We start from the raw sequence: 25,302 nt of genomic DNA, 5'->3' as shown, positions 1-25,302 counted from the left end.
TCAGGTCACAGCACTGTCCCCTCCACCAATTTTCCATTGACACAGGACTTAGCAAGCGGACCCTGAAAGAAGCGTGAGCGAGACTTTGTTCAAAGTGAGGATCATGGTGCTCTGTCATTGTCCACATGATCTTGACAGGTTGGTGATCTGATTTTGGTAACGTGTGGAGCCACGCTGACTGGGGCCAGCTGCCGCTGCAGCATTCTTCCGCTTTTACAGCCGGTGAGGCCCCCCAATCTTGCTGCTATGGGCGGCCCCACCAGAAGCAAGGATCTCCCGATGGCATCACTCAGCTGATCCTCTCCACCAAGTCAAGGTGGTGACCAGTGGAGGGAGTCATTGCTTCTACAGCGGAAAAGAAGCTTCAAGTTTCTTCTGGTTCAGCTGTTTAATACTTAGCAGCAAAGGCAATTATACACTCCCCATGTGTAGGTTAAGGAAAATTACTAGTAAATCTATGTGCAACCTATTGCATATTTGTGTCATTGGCACTGCTGTTAATGTGACAGTCTGAGAAGTGGATTTGTTATATCAGGACTGCTGAATGGCTGTGTTTGTGGGGTGGGGGGGGTGGAACAAATCTTTTGTGCCCAGCCCTTCCTGTTGATTTAAAAGGCCTTGTCGCTGCCCACAAGTTATCATATGACAAGATTTCTGGATTGAATCTGCATTAACAACTTAAAACTTTGTGGAATTCATTCAGGATGTTATTGAGATCTAACAAAGTGCAACAACTCCTATCGCCAGTTTAGTGCCCAGGATGTCGACTGTAAGTGTTTTCCCTTTGGATACCGTCACCCTGGTTTTGTTTGGGGTTCTGACCATTATCCTCCTCGTGTATTTTAACACCGGGTCTAAATCTCATGGAATCGCCAACTTTCCTCCGGGTCCCGCTCCTCTCCCAGTGATTGGCAACCTGCACATGCTGGATCTGAAGAAGCTGCACAAATCTTTGATGGAGGTAAGAGGGAACCAGATTCTTACAGTAAACGGGAAACCTGTTTGTTACCTCTTTTTAGCGTCTCGAGAAGTTCATTCTGCCCCAAAGGCGCTATATGAATGCAGCTTGTTGTCTCATATGGAAAACGAACCAGAGAGCAGCTGATTTCTCCCCAGAGGCAATGCTGGTAAATTGACATCATGTTGGGGCAGGTAAAGAAACTGGGTGTAGTGTTGTTCCCTGTATTCCTACACCTCTCCACCACTTTGGTTGTTTTCCAAATAGACATAATGTGTGTGTTATAAATGGCACTTGCAGTGCAATTGGGGTACTGACTTCTGTGGATGTTTCTAAATCCTTAATGTTAGCCATTATTGACAGATTATGAAGTAAAAGATTTTAAGAGCACCCCCTTTACAAAAAGTTAGCTTGCAGGCAGAGCAGGACAAATGGAATGTTGGCCTTTAATGCCAGGGGAATGATGAATAAAAGTAGGGAAGACTTGCTCCAAATGTACAGGACAGTGGTGTGATTGCATCTGGAGCACTGGGGACAGTTTTGGTCTCCTTACTTAATGAAGGATATACTTGCATTGGAAGTAGTTCAGAGAATGTTCACTTCATATAATTATCCAATTCCCTTTTGAAAGTCATAATTAAATCTGCCTCCACCTTTTCTTGAACAGTGCATTCCAGATCCCAACCACACGCTGCTTTAAAAAGTTTTTCCTCACGTCAACTTTGGTGTTTTTTCCCTCTGTTTCTCAGCCCTTCCAACAATGGGAATGGTCTCTCCCTATCTACTTTGTTTTGCTCCTTTGTGATTTTGAACACAACCTGGTTCCCAGGCTCCGACTACCTCGAGAGCAGCTCTGACCCAACAGAACAAAACCATTCATTCAAGTTCCAGAGTGACCAGCTTCACAACTCCAGGCTCTCTGCATGGCTTCTGACCTTGAGAACACCTTGCATTAAAAGACAAACAGGTTCTATGTTTATCTGAGAATGCTTGCTTCTGCTTAGATAATGCCCAGGTTGCGTGCTAACAGAGACTGCATTTTAGATACTTCCCCAACTCCTAATCTTTCCCCGCTTTGCCTTTATACACAAGCTTTGTTTAGAAGATGGTAATTTTGGAGGTCCAGGCTCAAAGTTTGTCTTCTAACATGAAATGGGGTGCCTTTGCCATCTGGCCTGTTTTCAGAGTATGAATACTTTACTTGACCTGGGTGTTTTCAAACTGTTTTTCCAATACAAGGACAAGATAAAGATTCCCATTTTTCTCATATTTGTTTGAACATGATGAGCTCAGAATTGTGAAACAAAAACAGGAGGCCCTTGTCCCCGGGGATCCAGCCCTGCAATCTGTGTGGTCCCTGGAAGATGTCAGGGATCTGAGACCTGCTGAGGATATAAGGGTCATGGATGCTTCCGGGTTATCTTGCACATGCCTGCATGTTCTGTTGGTTATGGTTGCAGACCAGCTGAACTTTGAAAGAGTGGAAGCCTTTGCAATTCACATACTGGACTGCTCATTGCCAGAGAGATTTAAGAGCCAAGTGGTGCAGTCGATGGTATCCTGCATCTTTGGGAATCTGGAAATCTCAGCAAATCCCAGCGCTCTTGCTTCCTGCCTTGCCTGATCCTATCGCTCAGTGCTGTAGAAATTGAGCTCGGTGGTAAGTTTAACTGTCAGTGGCAGTGGATGTCCTCCGAGTCCCCATAGTGCCAAATCCTTCAGAAGCTGGCACATGTGCATGACCAGTTCCCTTGACATGCACAGGCGTTGGTGGCACCAGGCTCTCAAAAATCTGCAGGTAGCATGTGTGTTGTCTGTAGACTCTGGGTCTGGCAATGCACCTACGAACGATGAGTCTGTGGAGTTCATTCTCTACGTGCAGAGGAGGCCATGCGCACCCCCCCCCCCCCCACCCCCACCACCACCACCACCACCACCACCACCACCACCACCACCCAGGTTCTGCTCCCAACTTTGGCGAGCCAGGCACCTCTGTTGTATTCTTCTCTTTCTTCTCTCCTACTATAAACAATCATCAGACAGTGAGATCACCAGACTCCATGTTCCTTCTCCTCACTGCAGTATCAAAGAGAGAGATGCAAGGGTCAGCAATTGTCACCTCTCGGACAAGTCATCTCCTGCGGCTGACTCTTAAGGCCCCTTAACACATGCCAGAGAGTCCAGACCACCACATGGATGGCCAGTGTTACTGCGCATGATGGTTCACCATGCCCACACCCCGTGCCACCCACACCACATGACCGAGTGGTGGCAGCTATGTCCATTCGACTGCATGCTGAACTCTCATTTCAGGAGCAGACATTGTCCTAACCTAGAATCCAAGGCTTCGCAGTTTGCTTGTACCATGAGGCTGACTTTTCAATGTCAGTGACACACAAAGCAAGGGACTCGGAGTGCACCCCTCCATCAGCATTCAATGGCCACCTTTCCCAAGGTCATCCTCAAACTTGTCCAGTCACACAGTGGTTCTGCAGCATGAGGGATAAACATTAGAGGAGCAATCATTGGCACTGTGAGGAATTAGTGCTGCTTGAGTAGCACAGCACTCTCAGATGCAGTAGAATGCTGATCTTTGACATGTTTTGCCATCAGTCCGGGCATTTTTCTACGCCCCCACCACCCCAAGTGTTTGTGTTCAAACTTCAGTTGATGCTGCCATGAACCGCCCCAGCACTGTCACCTTGCCCTGAGGCTGCCTTCACCCCTTTCTCTCTGGCACTGCCCTTGCTCCGTCACCACAAGCCACCCACAAAGAAGCCGCTGAGGAACCTTGCCCATGCCCCCCGAATCTGCGGAGCTGCTGGCATCATAATGAGTGCTGCGCAAAGTTGTGTGCACTCACCTCCGAGTACCCCTCGAACTTGAGGTCTGCAGGTGAACGCCTTTTTATGATTCTGTCTTGTGGCCACAATAATGAGATGCAAAGTTATTTAAAATAATTTCCTGAAGTTCGATGGCAGGAAACGTGGCCCGTCATTGACAGGGGAAGGGGACAATCGCGTCCTGGATTTACATTGCGAGGAAAAGTGACTTGGGCTTCTCGTGAGATTCACAGGTGGGAGCAGGTAACATCTCTAACAGAACTGATTACACTGTGCATTAGTGCATGAGGGAGGTCACGGAGGCCATGTAATCCCTATGAGGCGAGTACACCATCTCTTCCTCAGCTGGAAGAAGCAGGGTGAGAGGGCGTGTGGCTTTGTCAGGATAGCGGGATTCCCAATGGTGCAGGGAACCACCCACTGCACACGTGTGGATCTCTGGGAACCCCCATGACAATGGGGAGATGCACAAAACTTAAGGATTACCAATCAATCACTGTGCAATTGCTGTGCCACATTCCTAATACAACACGTTGCTGAATGCTCACTATCCTGTCAGCCGCCACCTTGTATTCACCCTGTGCCAGTCAGGCACACCCACCATCTTCAGACCTCCACAGAAAACCATAGTCTGGCTGCTTGGGGCAACGGCCCTTTATCCACTTCTGCCACCTGACCAGAATTCATCTGCCACCTCACATTCCAGTGAGCTCTTATATACATTACCCTTTCAACTTTTGTGACTGCAGCCCTGTGGACTCAATATGTGAAGATCTAGACTCTCTATACTAATCTCTATGGTAAGTACCAGTATTAGGTGACTACAAGTGTCATTATCAAGCTATGGTGTTTCCTCATCCCTGGTGAACATGTTACGATGTATTATTCAGAAGCAGCACAAGATGCGCAATGTAAAGTGTTGAATTAGTTGTTCATGAAAATTTATTCCTTTTGTTCTAGTTATCTGAGAAGTACGGCACAGTTTTCAGCATCAAGTTAGGACCCACAAATGTGGTGGTGCTGACCGGCTATGCGACAGTAAAGGATGCACTTGTCAACCATGCAGAGGAATTTGGTGAAAGAACACGCATCCCAATATTTGAGACGACCGTAAAGGGATACGGTAATTTTCACCTTTAACTTCATTATTTTAAAATTTATAAGTTAAGATCTGGCTGCATTTTGCCCTGGTTCAGATAATTAATAACTCTCAGAGTTTGGCCAAGGTTCATTTTTCTAAAGCTTAATGTTTTAAAGAACTTTCGAAGTTAAAAATCAACCCTTTGAATAAGATTAGTAACTAATTTCCTGTAATTTCTATAAAACATAATTGTATTTAATCACACAATATCTGAAAACGATTAGCTATGAACTACATTTGGTGATGTTAGTGTAAAAATGATCAGCAAATTCACAAGGCATCCTATTTTCCATGTTTTACACAGAGGTGTTAATATACTTATTAATACATTAAGATTTGACTGATATGCTGTTAGGGCTGGAAGCATAAGAACAGGGGAGGCCATTTAGACTCGAACCTGTCCTGACACTCAGTGAGACCATATCTGTGACCTAACTCCACAAATCTGCCTCTGCTCTAGATTCGTTAACCCCTTTGGTTAACAGAAACCAAATCAAATTTAAAGTTAACAATTGACCCAGCGCCAATTGCCTTGTGCGTTAGATGAATTAAGGAGGGAGGAGGCTCATGTGGAGCATAAACACCAGCATAGACCAGTTGGGCTGAATGGCCTGCTTCTGTGCTGTAAATTTGATGTAACTTTGTGTCTTCGTGAAAGGCAATGTCACACAAATATAACCCTAAAGTCGCCAATAGTAATTTCTAGGCTTCCATCATTTTCTATTCTAGTTAATTGACAACTGAGGAGATATTAATATCTGTTAATTGTAAATATTTTTCTTTATATTTGAAGTTTTTATAACTTCTTTCTGATGGATTTAATTGTAGGCGTTATTTTTGGTCATGGGGAGTCCACTGCTTTCTGTTTCCCTCACCAGCCATTCCATGGATTCTTCGAGGAAGGTTGTCAATTAATGCTGCGTATTACAAGAGCCACAGTGATTACTTCTTTCTGATGGGTTTAATTGTAGGTATTATTTTTGGTCATGGGGAGTCATGGAAGCAAATGCGAAGGTTCACCTTAACCACGTTACGAGATTTTGGAATGGGCAAAAAAACCATTGAAGACAAAATAATTGAGGAAACTGATTTTCTGATAAAAATGATTGATTCTTATAAAGGTGAGTTTGTGTTTGGTAAATTAACAGAGTTATCAGTGTTTCTTTTCTCTGCGTGCTGGTAATTATTTATAAATGCAGATGAGTATTAAAGAATCACCGAAATCTATATCACAGAAAGAGGACATTTGGTCTATTGTGTCCCTACTAGCTTTTTGCTAGAACAATCCAAAATAAGCCCACTTATTGCTGGGTGCCCATAGCTCTGTCCTTTCCTCTGATGTGAATCAAGGGTTTCTCCCACTACTGATGTGACCGACGGGTTTTTCAGTTTCTCATTGATCCGACTCTCAATTCCTGAACTGTCCTCCTTTCTAGCCAGAGTCTTTGCTCCCTCCTCTCTACCTTCCTTTAACAACCTAGAGAACAAGCTCAGTATCTTACCCGATGAGCGATACAATTGTGATTTGCTATAAAGGATCAGCGCTAAATTGCGTGTGGCTTTTCTTTTTTTTGCAGGCCGACCCTTTAATCCAACCATCAAACTGAACACTGCTGTGGCCAACATAATTTGCTCTATAGTTTTGGGGGACAGATTTGATTTTGAGGATGAAACGTTTGTCAGTTTAGTGAAGAGAGTGAATGAAAACATTCAACTCACTGGTTCAACTATGGTCCAGGTAAACCTCACTTTTCATTAGCGATAAAAATACATTCCAGAAAAGAACATGTGGAACTAGCAGTAGCTAGAATGGAGTCTTAGAGAGTCTGTGGTGCAAAATATTAGTGAAGTTTCTTTTTTTGATATGGCTGGTTAATTTAGGGAAAAACATTCATCACAATTTTGAGTTCCATCCATCATTGTGAAAACCTGAAAATAAGATTTGAAAAAATTATTCGGACATGTCCCCTCATTTAATAGTGTCACATGAGCTGGGACAGTCTATGAATGTTATTAAAATTTTTTATTGAAGTTATAAAACCTTCATGAAACCTCATCCCATCTGTGGATGAGGTTCCATGAAAGATGCAAAGGTCGCCTGGCCTCTTCGCCTGCCTCCCGCCAACATTAAGGTTGGACAGGCAGCCCTGAGAATCAATTTCATTAGTTGATTAATGCCTTAATAGGCCTTTGACAGTTTGGCGGGTGCGCAGCCGACTCTGCTGCATGCCCACCGAACTGAGGATTGAATGACGTGCGGTAACGTCAAGACGCATGCCCAATGTCACCGCATGTCATTTTATGCATCTGTGAGTGGGCCCTGCTCCCACATGCCAACCAGAAGATTCAGGCCATGATGTTGTGGCGATAAGAGAGACCTGGCTCAAAGAAGGGCGGAACTGGGTGTTAAATATTTCTGGGTACAAGTTGTTCAGAAAAGATAGGAGAGGAAGAAAAGGAGGAGGGGTGTCAGTATTAGTTAAAGAGATCTTTGCAGTGCTGAAGAAAGAGGATGTCCCAGAGGTTCAAGGGTCAATTAAGCTAGAGCTAAGGAACAAAAAAGGTGCAATTACATTGCTTGGTGTAGTCTATAGACTGCCAACTAATGAGAGGGATGACGAAGAACAAATCTGCAAGGAAATTACAGGGAGCTGCAAGCATTACAGAGTAATTATAATGGGGGAGTTTAATTACCCAAATGTAGACTAGGACAGTGGTATTGCAAAGGGCAGAGAGGGGCAAAAGCTCCTAGAATGTGTTCAGGGAAATTTTCTACAGCAGTATGTGTCCAATCCAACAAGATGGATGCACTGTTGGACATGGTTCTTGGAAATGAGGTAGGACAAGTAGATCAAGTGTCCGGGGGGAACATTTAGGTGACAATAATCATTGTATTGTATGTTTTAGAATGATGATAGAAAGGGATGATGGGCAATCCAGAGTAAAAATAATTAACTGGACAAGAGCAAGAACAGAGCTGGGCCAGATGGGCTGGAATGAAAGATTGACGGGAAAAGCTATAGCTGAACAATGGGCTACCTTCAAAAAAGAATTGGTTTGGGCACAGTGAAAGAAAATTCCATCGAAGGGGAAAGGTAGGCAAATAAATCCAGAGCTCCCTGGATGAAAAGGGGGATAGAAATTAAGATAAAGAAGAAAAAGTGTGCTTATGACAGGTGTCAGGTAGAAAAAACAATTGAAAACGGAGAGGAAAACAGAAGATTGAAAGGGAAGGTGAAAAAGCATATTAGAAAAGCGAAATTGCATTATGAGAAAAGACTGGCAGCCAACTTGAAGAGGAATCCCAAAGTCTTCTACAAGCATATAAACAGTAAAAGAGTGGTAAAAGGAGGAGTAGAGCCGATTAGGGACCTAAACAGGAATTTACACATTGACACAGGGCTAAGGTATTAAATGAATACTTTGCATCCATCTTGAGCAAGGAGGTAGATGCCACATCATGGTGACAGACAACAAAACTCTGTCATTAGAAGGGTTCAAAATTGATAAGAAGGACGTGTTGAATAGACCGTCAATACTTAACATTGACAAGGCATCGGGACCAGACGAGGTGCATCCAAGGATATTGAAGGAAGTGAGAGTGGAAATTGCGGGGGGACTGGCCATAATCTTTCAATCTTCCCTAGACCCAGGTGGTGCTGGAGGACAGGAGAATTGCAAATATTACGCCCTTGTTCAAAAAAAAGATTGGAAGGATAAGCCCAACAATTACAGACCAGGCAGTTTAGCTTCAGTGGTGGGCAAGATTCTAGAAACAATTATTCTGGATAGAATTAGTAGCCTCGTGGAAAAATATAGGTTGATAAGGAAGTGCCAGCATGGATTTCTAAAAGGGAAATCATTTAACTAACTTGCTGGAGTTTTTTGAAGAGGAAACAGAAAAGGTCAATGGGGTAATGCTGTAGATGTGGTGTACAAGGACTTTCAAAAGGCATTTGATAAAATGCCACACAACAGACTTGGGAGAAAAAGTTATTGCTCATGGAATAAAAGGGATAGTAGCAATGTGGATACAAAATTGGTTGAAAAATAGGAAGCAGAAAGTAATGGTCAATGGATATTTTTCAGGCTGCAGGAAGGTTTGTAGCAGAGTTCCCCAGGGGTTAGATTTGAGACCCTCGCTTTTCCTGGTCTATATTAATGATCTAGATCTTGATGTGCAGGGGACAATTTGAATGTCTGCAGATAATTCGAAGCTTGGGAGTGTTGTAAAGTGCAAGGAGGACAGTGTCGAACTTCAAAAGGACACAGACAAGTTTGTGGAGTGGGCAGAAAGGTGGCAGATGAAGTTCAGTGCAGAGAAGTGTGAAGTGATGCATTTCGGTAGGAAGAACATAGACAGACAATATAAAATGAGGGGAAAAATTGAAGAAGATGCAGTACCAAAAGGACCTGGCTGTATATGTGCACAGATCGTTGAAGTTGGCAGTACAGGTGAAGAGAGTAGTTAATAAAGTATGTAGTCTCCTGGGCTTTATTAATAGGTGCATAGATTCCAAGAGCAGGGAGGTTATGCTGAATTTATATAAGGCAATTGTTAGATCTCAGCTGGAGTATTGTGCACAGTTCTGGGTGCCACACTGTAGGAAAGATGTGAACACATTGGAGAGAATGCAAAAGAAGTTTCCAAGAATGGTTCCAGGGATGAGAAACATCAGCAATAAGGATAGATTGGAGAGTTTTGGACTGTTCTCCTTAGAGATTTGAGGGCAAAGAGGAGATTTGATAGAGATGTTCAAAATCATAAGGGGTCTGGACAGAGTAGATAGGGAGAAGCTGTTCCCACTCGTAAAAGGATCAAGAATGAGTGGGCACAGGTTTAAAGTGATTTGCAAAAGGAGCAAATGTGATGTGAGAAAAAAACTTTTTCTGGTCTGGAATGTACTGCCTGGAAGTGTGGTGGGAGGCAGGTTCAATTGAGGCATTGAAGAGGGCATTAGGAGACTATTTAAAGAGAAATAATGTGCAGGCATATGGAAAAAAGGTGGGGCAATGGCACTAGGTCATAATTTGTAGGGCCGGTGCTGACACGATAGGCCGAATGGCCATGCTTCTGTGCTGTTAAAATTCTGTGATTCTGCGATTTATTTATTGCGTTTTTCTATGAACAGAATACTGACATGTGGGAAATTATTGGTTTCCTTTGACATTAACATACATATCATCAACTTATTTCTATTCTATAGATATACAATGCATTTCCCTTCTTGGGATTCCTTCCTGGATCGCACAAAAGACTTTTTTCCAATGCCAAGCAGACTGCTGCTTTCTTCAAGAACTTCTTCAATGAAAACTATTGGGAACCGGATGAGAATGACCTGAGGAGTTTTACTGAGGCATTCATGTTGAGACAACAGCAGGTAGAAACTCCACTTCCCTCTTAAGAAGTACTGTAGATTTTTTTGTGGGCTATGTTTGTTTTTTTGGAGGGAGAAAAGGCAACTTTGTTCAACTGGCATGACATGATGGGCTGAATGGCCACCCATGGTGTAAATGTATGATTCCATGGGACTCCATCCCAGTCTCTCAGTTCCTTTGCCTCCGTCGCATCTGTTCTGATGATGCTACCTTCAAAAACAGTTCCTCTGTCATGTCCTCCTTCTTCCTTAACCGAGGTTTTCCACCCACGGTCGTTGACAGGGCCCTCAACCGTGTCCGGCCCATCTCCCACGCATCCACCCTCACACCCTTTCCTCCCTCCCAGAAACATGATAGGGTCCCCATTGTCCTCACTTATCACCCCACCAGCCTCCACATTCAAAGGATCATCCTCCGCCATTTCCGTCAACTCCAGCATGATGCCACCACCAAACACATCTTCCCTTCAACCCCTGGCGGCATTCCATAGGGATCATTCCCTCCGTGACACCCTGGTCCACTCCTCCATCACCCCCTACTCCTCAACCCCCTCCCACGGCAACCTTCCGTGCGACCACAGAAGATGCAACACCTGCCCCTTCACTTCCTCTCTCCTCACCGTCCAAGAGCCCAAACACTACTTTCAAGTAAAGCAGCTTTTCACTTGCACTTCCCTCAACTTAGTCTACTGCATTCGTTGCTTCCAATGCGGTTTCCTCTACATTGGAGAGACCAAGCGCAGACTGGGTGACCGCTTTGCAGAACACCTTCAGTCTGTCCGCAAGAATGACCCAGACCTCCCTGTCACTCACCATTTTAACACTCCACCCTGCTGTCTTGCCCACACGTCTGTCCTTGGCTTGCTGCATTGTTCCAGTGAAGACCAACGCAAACTGGAGGAACAGCACCTCATCTTCCGACTAGGCACTTTACAGCCTTCCGGACTGAATATTGAGTTCAACAATTTCAGATCGTGAACTCTCTCCTCCATCCTCACCCCCTTCCCGTTTCTTACCCCTCCTTTTTGTTTTTTCCAATAATTTGTATAGATTTTTCTTTTCCCACCTATTTCCATTATTTTTAAATGTTTTCCACCCATGGTTTATTTCACCCCACCCCCACTAGAGCTCCCTTGCTTGTCCTGCTCTCCAATATTAATTAGCACATTCTTTTAGCTAATATCACCACCTTCAAAACCTCTTTGTTCTTTTGTCTGTAACATCTTTTGGTTATAAAAACAAAAAAACTGCGGATGCTGGAAATCCAAAACAAAAACAGAATTACCTGGAAAAACTCAGCAGGTCTGGCAGCATCGGCGGAGAAGAAAAGAGTTGACGTTTCGAGTCCTCATGACCCTTCGACAGAACTTGAGTTCGAGTCCAAGAAAGAGTTGAAATATAAGCTGGTTTAAGGTGTGTGTGTGGGGGGCGGAGAGATAGAGAGAGAGAGAGAGGTGGGGGGGGGGTGTGGTTGTAGGGACAAACAAGCAGTGATAGAAGCAGATCATCAAAAGATGTCAATGACAATAGTACAATAGAACACATAGGTGTTAAAGTTAAAGTTGGTGATATTATCTAAACGAATGTGCTAATTAAGAATGGATGGTAGGGCACTCAAGGTATAGCTCTAGTGGGGTTTTTTTAAAAAATTTTTTTTTATATAATGTAAATAGGTGGGAAAAGGAAAATCTTTATAATTTATTGGGAAAAAAAGGAAGGGTAAACAGAAAGGGGGTGGGGATGGGGGAGGGAGCTCACGACCTAAAGTTGTTGAATTCAATATTCAGTCCGGAAGGCTGTAAAGTCCCTAGTCGGAAGATGAGGTGTTGTTCCTCCAGTTTACGTTGGGCTTCACTGGAACAATGCAGCAAGCCAAAGACAGACATGTGGGCAAGAGAGCAGGGTGGAGTGTTAAAATGGCAAGCGACAGGGAGGTTTGGGTCATTCTTGCGGACAGACCGCAGGTGTTCTGCAAAGCGGTCGCCCAGTTTACGTTTGGTCTCTCCAATGTAGAGGAGACCACATTGGGAGCAACGAATGCAGTAGACTAAGTTGGGGGAAATGCAAGTGAAATGCTGCTTCACTTGAAAGAAGTGTTTGGGTCCTTGGACGGTGAGGAGAGAGGAAGTGAAGGGGCAGGTGTTGCATCTTTTGCGTGGGCATGGGGTGGTGCCATAGGAGGGGGTTGAGGAGTAGGGGGTGATGGAGGAGTGGACCAGGGTGTCCCGGAGGGAGCTATCCCTACGGAATGCCGATAAGGGGGGTGAAGGGAAGATGTGTTTGGTGGTGGCATCATGCTGGAGTTGGCGGAAATTGCGGAGGATGATCCTTTGAATGTGGAGGCTGGTGGGGTGATAAGTGAGGACAAGGGGGACCCTATCATGTTTCTGGGAGGGAGGAGAAGGCGTGAGGGCGGATGCGCGGGAGATGGGCCGGACACGGTTGAGGGCCCTGTCAACGACCGTGGGTGGAAAACCTCGGTTAAGGAAGAAGGAGGACATGTCAGAGGAACTGTTTTTGAATGTAGCATCATCGGAACAGATGCGACGGAGGCGAAGGACCTGAGAGAATGGGATGGAGTCCTTACAGGAAGCGGGGTGTGAGGAGCTGTAGTCGAGATAGCTGTGGGAAAATGACCCTTCAACAGAACTAAGTAGAAATAGAAAAGGGGTGAAATATAAGGTGGTTTAAGGTGGGGGTGGCTGGAGGGGAAGGATTGTTAGGACAAGCAAGCAGTGATAGGAGGAGATAACCAAAAGGTGTGGATGGGGGAGAATGACCCAAACCTCCCTGTCGCTTGCCATTTTAACACTCCACCCTGCTCTCTTGCCCACATGTCCGTCCTTGGCTTGCTGCATTGTTCCAGTGAAGCCCAACGTAAACTGGAGGAACAACACCTCATCTTCCGACTAGGGACTTTACAGCCTTCCGGACTGAATATTGAATTCAACAACTTTAGGTCGTGAGCTCCCTCCCCCATCCACATCTTTTGGTTATCTCCTCCTATCACTGCTTGCTTGTCCTAACAATCCTTCCCCTCCAGCCACACCCCCCTTAAACCACCTTATATTTCACCCCTTTTCTATTTCTACTTAGTTCTGTTGAAGGGTCATGAGGACTCGAAATGTCAACTTTGCTCTTCTTTGCCAATGCTGCCAGACCTGCTGAGTTTTTCCAGGTATTTCTGTTTTTGTATTCCATGTAAAGGGTTTGAAAAGAGTCCCACATTTTAAAAAGAAAGAGCTGTCATTTGCAGTGTCTTTCAGAACCCCAGAATGTCCCAAAGCCAATGAAGTGCAGTAATTGTTGTAATGTGGATTCAACAAAGAGATTGTTGCTGTCTGGTACACTGACCTCTACCTCGTGGAGGCTGAGCGTCAACTCACAGACACTTCCTACTACCTCTCCCTGGACCATAACCCCACCACTGAACATCAAGCCATTGTTTCCAGGACTGTCACTCACCTCATCTAATCTGGAGATCTTCCTCCCACAGCTTCCAACCTGATAGTCGCCCAACCTCGGACGGCCCGCTTCTACCTCCTACCCAAAATCCACAAACAGGCAGACTGATCGTCGCAGCTTGTTCCTGCCCCACGGAACTCATTTCTCGTTATCTTGACTCCTTTCTCTCTCCCCTTGTCCAGTCCCTTCCCACCTACATCCGTGATTCATCTGACACCTTACATCACATCAACAATTTCCAGTTGCCTGGCCACAACGGCCTCCTCTTCACCATGGACGTCCAATCCCTCTACACCTCCATCCCCCACCAGGATGGTCTGAGGGCTCTCAGCTTCTTCCTCGAACAGAGGCCCGAACAATCCCCATCCACCACTACTCTCCTCCGTCTGGCTGAACTTGTTCTCACACTGAACAATTTCTCCTTTAACTCCTCTCACTTCCTCCAAATAAAAGGTGTGGCTATGGGTACCCGCATGGGCCCCAGCTATGCCAGTCTCTTTATGGGGTATGTGGAACATTCTTTGTTCCAGTCCTACTCCGGCCCCCTCCCACAACTCTTTCTCTGGTATATCGATGATTACTTCAGTGCTGCTTCATGCTCTCGTAGGGATTTGGAAAAATTTATTACTTTTGCTTCCAATCTCCACCCCTCAATCATTTTCACATGGTACATCTCTGACAATTCCCTTCCCTTCCTTGACCTCTCTGTCTCAATTTCTGATGATAGACTGTCCACCAATATCCATTACAAGCCTACCAACTCCCACAGCTACCTCGACTACAGCTCCTCACACCCCGCTTCCTGTAAGGACTCCATCCCATTCTCTCAGTTCCTTCGCCTCCATCACATCTGTTCTGATGATGCTACCTTCAAAAACAGTTCCTCTGACATGTCCTCCTTCTTCCTTAACTGAGGTTTTCCACCCACAGTCGTTGACAGGGCCCTCAACCGTGTCCAGCCCATCTCCTGCGCATCCGCCCTCATGCCTTCTCCTCCAATGATAGGGTCCCCATTGTCCTCACTTATCACCCCACCAGCATCCGCATTCAAAGGCTCATCCTCCGCCATTTCCACCAACTCCAGCATGATGCCACCACCAAACACATCTTCCCCTCACTCCCCGGCGGCATTCCGTACGGATCGTTCCCTCCGGGACACCCTGGTCCACTCCTCCATCACACCCTACTCCTCAACCCCCACCTACGGCACCTCCCCATGCATATGCAAAATATGCAACACCTGTCCCTTCACTTCCTCTCTCCTCACTGTCCAAGGGCCCAAACACTCCTTTCAAGTGAAGCAGCATTTCACTTGCATTTCCCCCAACTTAGTCTACTGCATTCCTTGCTCCCAATGTGGTCTCCTCTACACTGGAGAGACCAAACACAGACTTGGCGACCGCTTTGCAGAACACCTGCGGTCTGTCCTCAAGAATGACCCACACCTCCCTGTCGCTTGCCATTTTAACACTCCACCCTGCTCCCTTGCCCACATGTCTGTCCTTGGCTTGCTGCATTGTTCCAGTGAAGCTCAACGCAAACTGCAGGAACAGCACCTCATCTTCCGACTAGGCACTTTACAGCCTTCCGGACTGAATATTGAGTTCAACAACTTTAGATCTTGAACTCCCTCCTCCATCCCAACCCCCTTTCTGTTTCTTCCCCCTCCCTTTTGTTTTTTCCAATAATTTATATAGATTTTTCTTTTCCCACCTATTTCCATTATTTTCAAATCTATACCTTTTATGCCGTTTTAGTCTTATTTCACCCCATCCCCACTAGAGCTATCTGTACCTTGCATGTCCTGCTATCCATTCTTAATTAGCACATTCTTTTAGATAATATCACCACCTTCAACACATCTTTGTTCTTTTGTCTGTGACATCTTTTGGTTATCTGCTCCTATCACTGCTTGCTTGTCCCTACAACCACCTAACCCTCACCACTTCTCCCCCCACCCCCTCCCCCCCCACCTTAAACCAGCTTATATTTCATCCCTCTCCTATTTTTACTTAGTTCTGTTGAAGGGTCATGAGGACTTGAAACGTCAACTTTGTTCTTCTCCGCCGATGCGCCAGACCTGCTGAGTTTTTCCAGGTATTTCTGTTTTTGCTTTGGATTTCCTGCATCCGCAGTTTTTTGTTTTTATCACTAAAAGAGATTACCTAGTCACTAGCACTTTGCAGTTTGTTGGTATTTGCCCTGCTCAAAGTGACTGCCTGTTTCCTACATTATAACAGTGACTGCACTCAGAAAACACTTTATTGGCTGTAAAACGCTTTGGGACATCCTAAGGACATGAAAGGCAATGGAAGATCTTAGTGCACCAGGGTCAACTCCCCTGCTTTCCCTTATAATTCCTCTACCTGAGAGAGCAGATTGGACCTCGTTTTAACATCTTATCTGAAAGTGACACCTCTGACAGTGCAGCATCCCCTCAGTACCACACTGGAGTCTCTGCTGTCTCTGATTCCTGGCCCCTTTTCTGTGCTGCATTCCCCTGTAATCAATATTTCAGGTTAATTATGTATCACATGACGTATTCTACAGATTCCAATCCCAATTCTGAGTTCTTGTGGTGTTAATTCTTGTAGGAATCGGACAATCCCAATTCATACTTCCATGAAAACAACTTAACATACACCACGGTCAACCTGTTTGCTGCAGGGATGGAGACCACCTCGACCACAATTCGTTGGGGAATGCTCCTCATGATGAAATATCCAGAGATTCAGAGTAAGTAGCAGTTGGATTGATTCCCCTCTGGAGATGATCTTGTATCATTTTGTATGCTTCATATTCCTGGATTACCTTGGGTGTGATTTTGAACTTGTCTGAATAAAGCTATAACAGTATTTCCAATCATTTTAAAAATGTGCTTGTATTGCAGAAAAAGTTCATGAGGAAATTATCAGTGTTATCGGATCAGAACGATCTCCCAGAGCTGAAGATCGGAAAAGTTTGCCATACACTGATGCAGTGATCCATGAAATCCAGAGGTTTGGTGACATTTTGCCATTGAACGGCACACATGAAACCACAGTGGACTTAAACTTCAAAGGATTCTTCATTCCAAAGGTACCTTAGGGGATTTATGGCCAATATTCTGACATTTAATAGGGATTGGGAAAGGGGCAGGGTAAGGGAGGAAGTCAACTCTCAAGGTGGTATCTAATTGCATTGTGCACCATTAGGGAACAAGTCGGCTAGCTCTCATCAGCTTATATGTACCATTATATATAGAATCCTTTAATGTGACTATGTCTAAACACCTTGGGGTGTTTCATTTTTAAAGTCGCATGTTGTTGTTAAGTTGGTAATGAAGAAAGAGCATTGTGGGACTAATTGAACAACTCTTTCAAAAATAAAAACAAAGAACTGCGGATGCTGGAAATCCAAAACAAAAACAGAATTACCTGGAAAAACTCAGCCCGTCTGGCAGCATCAGCGGAGAAGAAAAGAGTTGACGTTTCGAGTCCTCATGATCCTTCAACAGAACTGAGTGAATATTAGGAGAGGGGTGAAATTTCAGCTGGTTTAAGGTGGGGGGTGGGGGTGGGAGAGAGAAGTGGAGGGGGGGGTGGTGTGGTTGTAGGGACAAGCAAGCAGTGATAGGAGCAGATAATCAAAAGATGTCACAGACAAAGGAACAAAGAAGTATTGAAGGTGGTGATATTATCTAAATGAATGTGCTAATTAAGAATGGATGGCAGGGCATTCAAGGTACAGCTCTAGTGGGGAAAGACCAGCAGAGCATACAAAATTTAAAAATAATGGAAATAGGTGGGAAAAGAAAAATCTATATAAATTATTGGAAAAAACAAAAGGAAGGGGGAAGAGATGGAAAGGGGATGGAGGAGGGAGTTCAAGATCTAAAGTTGTTGAATTCAATATTCAGTCAGGAAGGCTGTAAAGTGCCTAGGTAGAAGATGAGGTGCTGTTCCTCCAGTTTGCGTTGGGCTTCACTGGAACAATGCAGCAAGCCAAGGACAGACATGTGGGCAAGAGAGCAGGGTGGAGTGTTAAAATGGTAAGCGACAGGGAGGTTTGGGTCTTTCTTGTGGACAGACCGCAGGTGTTCTGCAAAGCGGTCGCCCAGTTTACGTTTGGTCTCTCCAATGTAGAGGAGACCGCCTTGGGAGCAACGAATGCAGTAGACTAAGTTGGGGGAAATGCAAGTGAAATGCTGCTTCACTTGAAAGGAGTGTTTGGGCCCTTGGACAGTGAGGAGAGAGGAAGTGAAGGGACAGGTGTTGCATATTTTGCATGGGCATGGGGAGGTTGCCATAGGAGGGGGTTGAGGATTACGGGTGATGGAGGAATGGACCAGGGTGTCCCGAGGGGAATGATTCCTAAGAAATGCCGCCGGGGGGGGTGAGGGGAAGATGTGTTTGGTGGTGGCATCATGCTGGAGTTGGTGGAAATGGCGGAGGATGATCCTTTGAACGCGGATGCTGGTGGGGTGATAGGTGAGGACAAGGGGGACCCTATCATGTTTCTGGGAGGGAGGAGAGGGTGTGAGGGCAGATGCGTGGGAGATGGGCCGGACACGGTTGAGGGCCCTGTCAACGACCGTGGGTGGAAAACCTCGGTTAAGGAAGAAGGAGGACATGTCAGAGGAACTGTTTTTGAAGGTAGCATCATCAGAACAGATGCTACGGAGGCGAAGGAACTGAGAGAATGGGATGGAGTCCTTGCAGGAAGCGGGGTGTGAGGAGCTGTAGTCGAGATAGCTGTGGGAGTCGGTGGGTTTGTAATGGATATTGGTGGACAGTCTATCAACAGAAATTAAGACAGGGAGGTCAAGGAAGGGAGGGGAATTGTCAGAGATGTACCATGTGAAAATGATGGAGGGGTGGAGATTGGAAGCAAAATTAATAAATTTTTCCAAGTCCCGAGAGCATGAAGCAGCACTGAAGTAATCATCGATGTACCGGAGAAAGAGTTGTGGAAGGGGGCTGGAGTAGGACTGGAACGAGGAATGTTCCACATACCCCATAAAGAGACAGGCATAGCTGGGGGCCATGCGGGTACCCATAGCCACACCTTTTATTTGGAGGAAGTGAGAGGAGTTGAAGGAGAAATTGTTCAGTGTGAGAACAAGTTCAGCCAGACGGAGGAGAGTAGTAGTTGATGGGGATTGTTCGGGCCTCTGTTTGAGGAAGAAGCTAAGGGCTCTCAGACCATCCTGGTGGGGGATGGAGGTGTAGAGGGATTGGACGTCCATGGTGAAGAGGAAGCGGTTGGGGCCAGGGAACTGGAAATTGTGGATGTGACGTAAGGTGTCAGAGAACTGTACGGTAGACCGATCGTGTCAGCCTGTTCCTGCCCCACGGCACTCATTTCTCGTTATCTTAACTCCCTTCTTTCTCCCTTTGTCCAGTCCCTTCCCACCTACATCCGTGATTCCTCTGAAACCCTACATCGCATCAACAATTTCCATTCCCTGGCCCCAACCGCTTCCTCTTCACCATGGACGTCCAATCCCTCTACATCTCCATCCCCCACCAGGATGGTCTGAGGGCCCTTAGCTTCTTCCTCGAACAGAGGCCCGAACAATCCCCATCCACCACTACTCTCCTCCATCTGGCTGAACTTGTTCTCACACTGAACAATTTCTCCTTTAACTCCTCTCACTTCCTCCAAATAAAAGGTGTGGCTAAGGGTACCCGCTTAACCCCCAGCTATGCCTGTCTCTTTATGGGGTATGTGGAACATTCCTCGTTCCAGTCCTACTCCAGCCCCCTTCCACAACTCTTTCTCCGGTACATCGATGATTACTTTGGTGCTGCTTCATGCTCTCGTCGGGACTTGGAAAAATTTATTAATTTTGCTTCCAATCTCCACCCCTCCATCATTTTCACATGGTACATCTCTGACAATTCCCTTCCCTTTGTTGACCTCTCTGTCTCAATCTCTGGTGATAGACTGTCCACCAATATCCATTACAAGCCTACCGACTCCTACAGCTACCTCAACTACAGCTCCTCACACCCCGCTTCCTGTAAGGACTCCATCCCATTCTCTCAGTTCCTTTGCCTCCATCACATCTGTTCTGATGATGCTACCTTCAAAAACAGTTCCTCTGACATGTTCTCCTTCTTCCTTAACTGAGGTTTTCCACCCACGGTCGTTGACAGGGCCCTCAACTGTGTCCGGCCCATCCCCCACGCATCTGCCCTCATGCCTTCTCCTCCCTCCCAGAAACATGATAGGGTCCCCCCTGTCCTCACTTATCACCCAACCAGCCTCCACATTCAAAGGATCATCCTCTGCCATTTCCACCTACTCCAGCATGATGCCACCACCAAACACATCTTCCCTTCACCCCTCCTGGTGGCATTCTGTAGGGATCGTTCCCTCTGGGACACCCTGGTCCACTCCTCCATCACCCCCTAATCCTCAACCCCTACCTATGGTGCCTCCCCATGCCCACGCAAAAGATGCAACACCTGCCCCTTCACTTCCTCTCTCCTCACTGTCCAAGGACCCAAACACTCCTTTCAAGTGAAGCAGCATTTCACTTGCATTTCCCCCAACTTAGTCTACTGCATTCGTTGCTCCCAAGGCGGTCTCCTCTACATTGGAGAGACCAAACGTAAACTGGGCAACCGCTTTGCAGAACAGCTGCAGTCTGTCCACAAGAAAGACCCAAACCTCCCTGTCACTTGCCATTTTAACACTCCACCCTGCTCTCTTGCCCACATGTCTGTCCTTGGCTTGCTGCATTGTTCCAGTGAAGCCCAACGCAAACTGGAGAAGCAGCACCTCATCTTCCGACTAGGCACTTTACAGCCTTCCTGACTGAATATTGAATTCAACAACTTTAGATCTTGAACTCCCTCCTCCATCCCCACCCCCTTTCCATCTCTTCCCCCTCCCTTTTGTTTTTTTCAATAATTTATATAGATTTTTCTTTTCCCACCTATTTCCATTATTTTTAAATCTTGTATGCCCTGCTAGTCTTTCCACCCCACCCCCACTAGAGCTGTACCTTGAATGCCCTGCCATCCATTCTTAATTAGCACATTCGTTTAGATAATATCACCATCTTCAACACCTCTTTGTTCCTTTGTCTGTGACATCTTTTGATTATCTGCTCCTATCACTGCTTGCTTGTCCCTATAACCACAACACCCCCCCCCACTTCTCTCCCCCACCCCCACCCCCACCCCCCACCTTAAACCAGCTTATATTTCACCCCTCTTCTAATATTCACTCAGTTCTGTTGAAGGGTCACGAGGACTCGAAACGTCAACTCTTCTTCTCCGCCGATGCTGCCAAGTCTTTCAAAGAACGATGCACAGGAACGATGGACCGAAAGGCTCCTTCTGTGTGAATAATTTCGGTAATTGCTTTTGAATATAACAATGAAATCATATTGAAATGATATTTGAATATTTTAGGGAACCCACGTGATTCCATTGCTGTCCTCTGTGCTGTACGATAAAACCCAATGGGAAAAACCAAATGAGTTCAACCCATCTCACTTTCTGGACGCTGAGGGCAAGTTTGTGAAGAGAGATGCCTTCATGCCTTTCTCTGCAGGTAGCACAGCTTATTAATTTTTGGATTATATATTGGTGGAATTTTGGTGCTCAAATCTCTGGAGTGGGGCTTGTCGGATCTTTTTCTGAGAGAATCTTCGTCTTGTTTTCGGAGCCCGAGACATAGAAACCACATGGACATATATATCAACGGAGTGGGATTTTATTGAGTGCTTAGCTACTAATCTTCTGTGACTGCTGGACACGCTCTGTTGGTAGCAGGAAAAAGGTGGTGTTCCATTTTCTGGCATCTAAGTTGGGTAAAGCAAGGATATGTTGGCCATTAGCACCATATATGCCTCCTAAAGGCGTGGAGAGTAGCTACCGTACCATATACGTGCAATACGTTAATGATGCATTCTCTCCTGTCGCCTTTTATGCAAATATACACCATTAATGTCAATCTGGTGTTTTATGACAAAAAAAATCATCCAGCATTTGCTAATGGTGAATTAGTCAGGACAATCCTATCATTCAGTTTGCCACATCTTAAGGATGTGTAAACTTTGTATGAGAACTAAGAAAACTGAGAGCAGATAAAGACACGCTTCACTTTTCCCACGCTCACATTTCTTGTTGAACCCCCAGATTTGTTTATTACACAATACATTTAAAATTATTTTAGTTTCTCTGAATTTTCAGCCTTAAAACGATTTGAATAGATGTTTCGCCACTTTACATTTTTCACTGCCCTCCTTCTGCACCTGTTCTGTTCTCATGTTGGTTTTAAAATTCACAGCTGACCTCCGGAATTTATACAAATGCTTCTTTCGTGAGTGATTTCACTTCCTTATCAATGTTTTGCATTGTTGTCAGGCAAGAGAGACCGGATTTGGACAAGCTCAGTTGATCCAAGAGCTCTTTGAGTTAAAGGCAGGCGTCTAAACACCACAGGCACTGGTGGTAACTATTTGTTACGGTCCCTATGAATCATGCAGGGACGCAGATTGGTGGGTTACAGGACTAGCCATTAAAGCCTTAAAGATGCTCCAGCAGCGCTGCACCCTTGGGTCGTGGAGGTCAGAGCTGACTGGAATCGTACCCCTTCTAAGTTGAACGGGGCTGTGCCGTAGGTTTCTTCTTTCTCCTGATATCGCAGACACTTCCTACTACCTCTCCCTGGACCATGACCCCACCACTGAACATCAAGCCATTGTTTCCAGGACTGTCACTGACCTCATCTCCTCTGGGGATCTCCCTCCCACAGCTTCCAACCTGATAGTGGCCCAACCTCGGACGGCCCGCTTCTATATCCTACCCAAAATCCACAAACAGAACTGCCCCGCTAGACCGATCGTCTCAGCTTGCTCCTGCCCCACAGAACTCATTTCTCATTATCTTGACTCCCTTCTCTCTCCCCTTGTCCAGTCCCTTCCCACCTACATCCGTGATTCCTCTGACACCTTACGTCACATCAACAATTTCCAGTTCCCTGGCCCCAACCGCTTCCTCTTCACCATGGACGTCCAATCCCTCTACACCTCCATCCCCCACCAGGATGGTCTGAGGGCCCTTAGCTTCTTCCTCGAACAGAGGCCCAAATAATCCCCATCCACCACTACTCTCCTCTGTCTGGCTGAACTTGTTCTCACGCTGAACAATTTCTCCTACAACTCCTCTCACTTCCTCCAAATAAAGGGTGTGGCTATGGGTACCCGCATGGGCCCCAGCTATGCCTGTCTCTTTATGGGGTATGTGGAACATTCCTTGTTGCAGTCCTACTCCAGCCCCCTTCCACAACTCTTTCTCCGGTACATCGATGATTACTTCAGTGCCGCTTCATGCTCTCGTCGGGACTTGGAAAAATTTATTAATTTTGCTTCCAATCTCCACCCCTCCATCATTTTCACGTGCTCCATCTCTGACACTTCCCTTCCCTTCCTTGACATCTCTGTCTCAATCTCTGGTGATAGACTGTCCACCAATATCCATTACAAACCCACCGACTCCCACAGCTATCTCAACTACAGCTCCTCACACCCCGCTTCCTGTAAGGACTCCATCCCATTCTCTCAGTTCCTTCGCCTCCGTCGCATCTGTCCCGATGATGCTACATTCAAAAACTGTTCCTCTAACATGTCCTCCTTCTTCCTTAACCGAGGTTTTCCACCCACGGTCGTTGACAGGGCCCTCAACCGTGTCCGGCCCATCTCCCACGCATCCGCCCTCACGCCTTCTCCTCCCTCCCAGAAACATGATAGGGTCCCCCTTGTCCTCACTTATCACCCCACCAGCCTCCGCATTCAAAGGATCATCCTCCGCCATTTCCGCCAACTCCAGCATGATGCCACCACCAAACACATCTTCCCTTCACCCCCCTTATCGGCATTCCGTAGGGATAGCTCACTCCGGGACACCCTGGTCCACTCCTCCATCACCCCCTACTCCTCAACCCCCTCCTATGGCACCACCCCATGCCCACGCAAAAGATGCAACACCTGCCCCTTCACTTCCTCTCTCCTCACCGTCCAAGGACCCAAACACTTCTTTCAAGTGAAGCAGCATTTCACTTGCATTTCCCCCAACTTAGTCTACTGCATTCGTTGCTCCCAACGTGGTCTCCTCTACATTGGAGAGACCAAACATAAACTGGGTGACCGCTTTGCAGAACACCTGCGGTCTGTCCGCAAGAATGACCCAAACCTCCCTGTCGCTTGCCATTTTAACACTCCACCCTGCTCTCTTGCCCACATGTCTGTCCTTGGCTTGCTGCATTGTTCCAGTGAAGCCCAACGCAAACTGGAGGAACAACACCTCATCTTCCGACTAGGGACTTTACAGCCTTCCGGACTGAATATTGAATTCAACAACTTTAGGTCGTGAGCTCCCTCCCCCATCCCCACCCCCTTTCTGTTTCCCCCTTCCTTTTTTTTCCCAATAAATTATAAAGATTTTCCTTTTCCCACCTATTTCCATTATAAAAAAAAACCCCCACTAGAGCTATACCTTGAGTGCCCTACCATCCATTCTTAATTAGCACATTCGTTTAGATAATATCACCAACTTTAACTTTAACACCTATGTGTTCTATTGTACTATTGTCGTTGACATCTTTTGATGATCTGCTTCTATCACTGCTTGTTTGTCCCTACAACCACACCCCCCCCCTCCACCTCTCTGTCTCTCTATCTCTCCGCCCCCCACACACACACCTTAAACCAGCTTATATTTCAACTCTTTCTTGGACTCGAACTCAAGTTCTGTCGAAGGGTCATGAGGACTCGAAATGTCAACTCTTTTCTTCTCCGCCGATGCTGCCAGACCTGCTGAGTTTTTCCAGGTAATTCTGTTTTTATACTGCTTCTAATATTTTTTATACTGTGGTCCTTATAGGCTTGAACCCACAAGCCCCGGTGTTTGAGAGGTGATTGTGCTGCCCACTGAGCTCTGGCTGGTGCATTAAATGATTAAGAAATTTATTTTTCAATTTGAACAGACATGTAGACTGGTTGCAGGTCCTTAAGGCATAAAAACAAAAAAGCTGCGGATGCTGGAAATCCAAAACAAAAACAGAATTACCTGGAATAACTCAGCAGGTCTGGCAGCATCGGCGGAGAAGAAAAGAGTTGATGTTTTGAGTCCTCATGACCCTTCGACAGAACTTGAGTGAATCCAAGAAAGGGGTGAAATATAAGCTGGTTTAAGGTGTGTGTGTGTGTGTGTGTGGGGGGGGGGTTGGGTTGGGGGAGAGAAGTGGAGGGGGTTGGTGTGGTTGTAGGGACAAACAAGCAGTGATAGAAGCAGATCATCAAAAGATGTCACAGACAACAGAACAAAAGAACACATAGGTGTTAAAGATGGTGATATTATTAGATATAACCAGCTTATATTTCACCCCTTTCTTGGATTCACTCAAGTTCTGTCGAAGGGTCATGAGGACTCAAAACGTCAACTCTTTTCTTCTCCGCCGATGCTGCCAGACCTGCTGAGTTTTTCCAGGTAATTCTGTTTTTGTTTTGGTCCTTAAGGC

The 25,302-nt window shown here is 46.0% G+C and overlaps 1 protein-coding gene across 1 annotated transcript in view; it reads left to right on the top strand.

The window, feature by feature from the left end:
- Positions 1 to 760: 760 nt before the first annotated feature.
- The window catches only part of LOC121288349, a 57,420-nt gene continuing 32,878 nt past the window's right edge, over positions 761 to 25,302 (top strand). Inside the window, 8 exon segments of the mRNA XM_041206902.1 lie at positions 761 to 961; positions 4,762 to 4,924; positions 5,914 to 6,063; positions 6,520 to 6,680; positions 10,150 to 10,323; positions 16,380 to 16,521; positions 16,676 to 16,863; positions 21,192 to 21,333. Of these exon segments, the coding sequence (XP_041062836.1) occupies positions 761 to 961; positions 4,762 to 4,924; positions 5,914 to 6,063; positions 6,520 to 6,680; positions 10,150 to 10,323; positions 16,380 to 16,521; positions 16,676 to 16,863; positions 21,192 to 21,333 (1,321 nt within the window).

The sequence above is a fragment of the Carcharodon carcharias genome, chromosome 15, assembly GCF_017639515.1.
Source record: "Carcharodon carcharias isolate sCarCar2 chromosome 15, sCarCar2.pri, whole genome shotgun sequence".
NCBI lineage: Eukaryota > Metazoa > Chordata > Chondrichthyes > Lamniformes > Lamnidae > Carcharodon > Carcharodon carcharias.
This window is presented reverse-complemented; position numbering and strand designations above follow the sequence as displayed.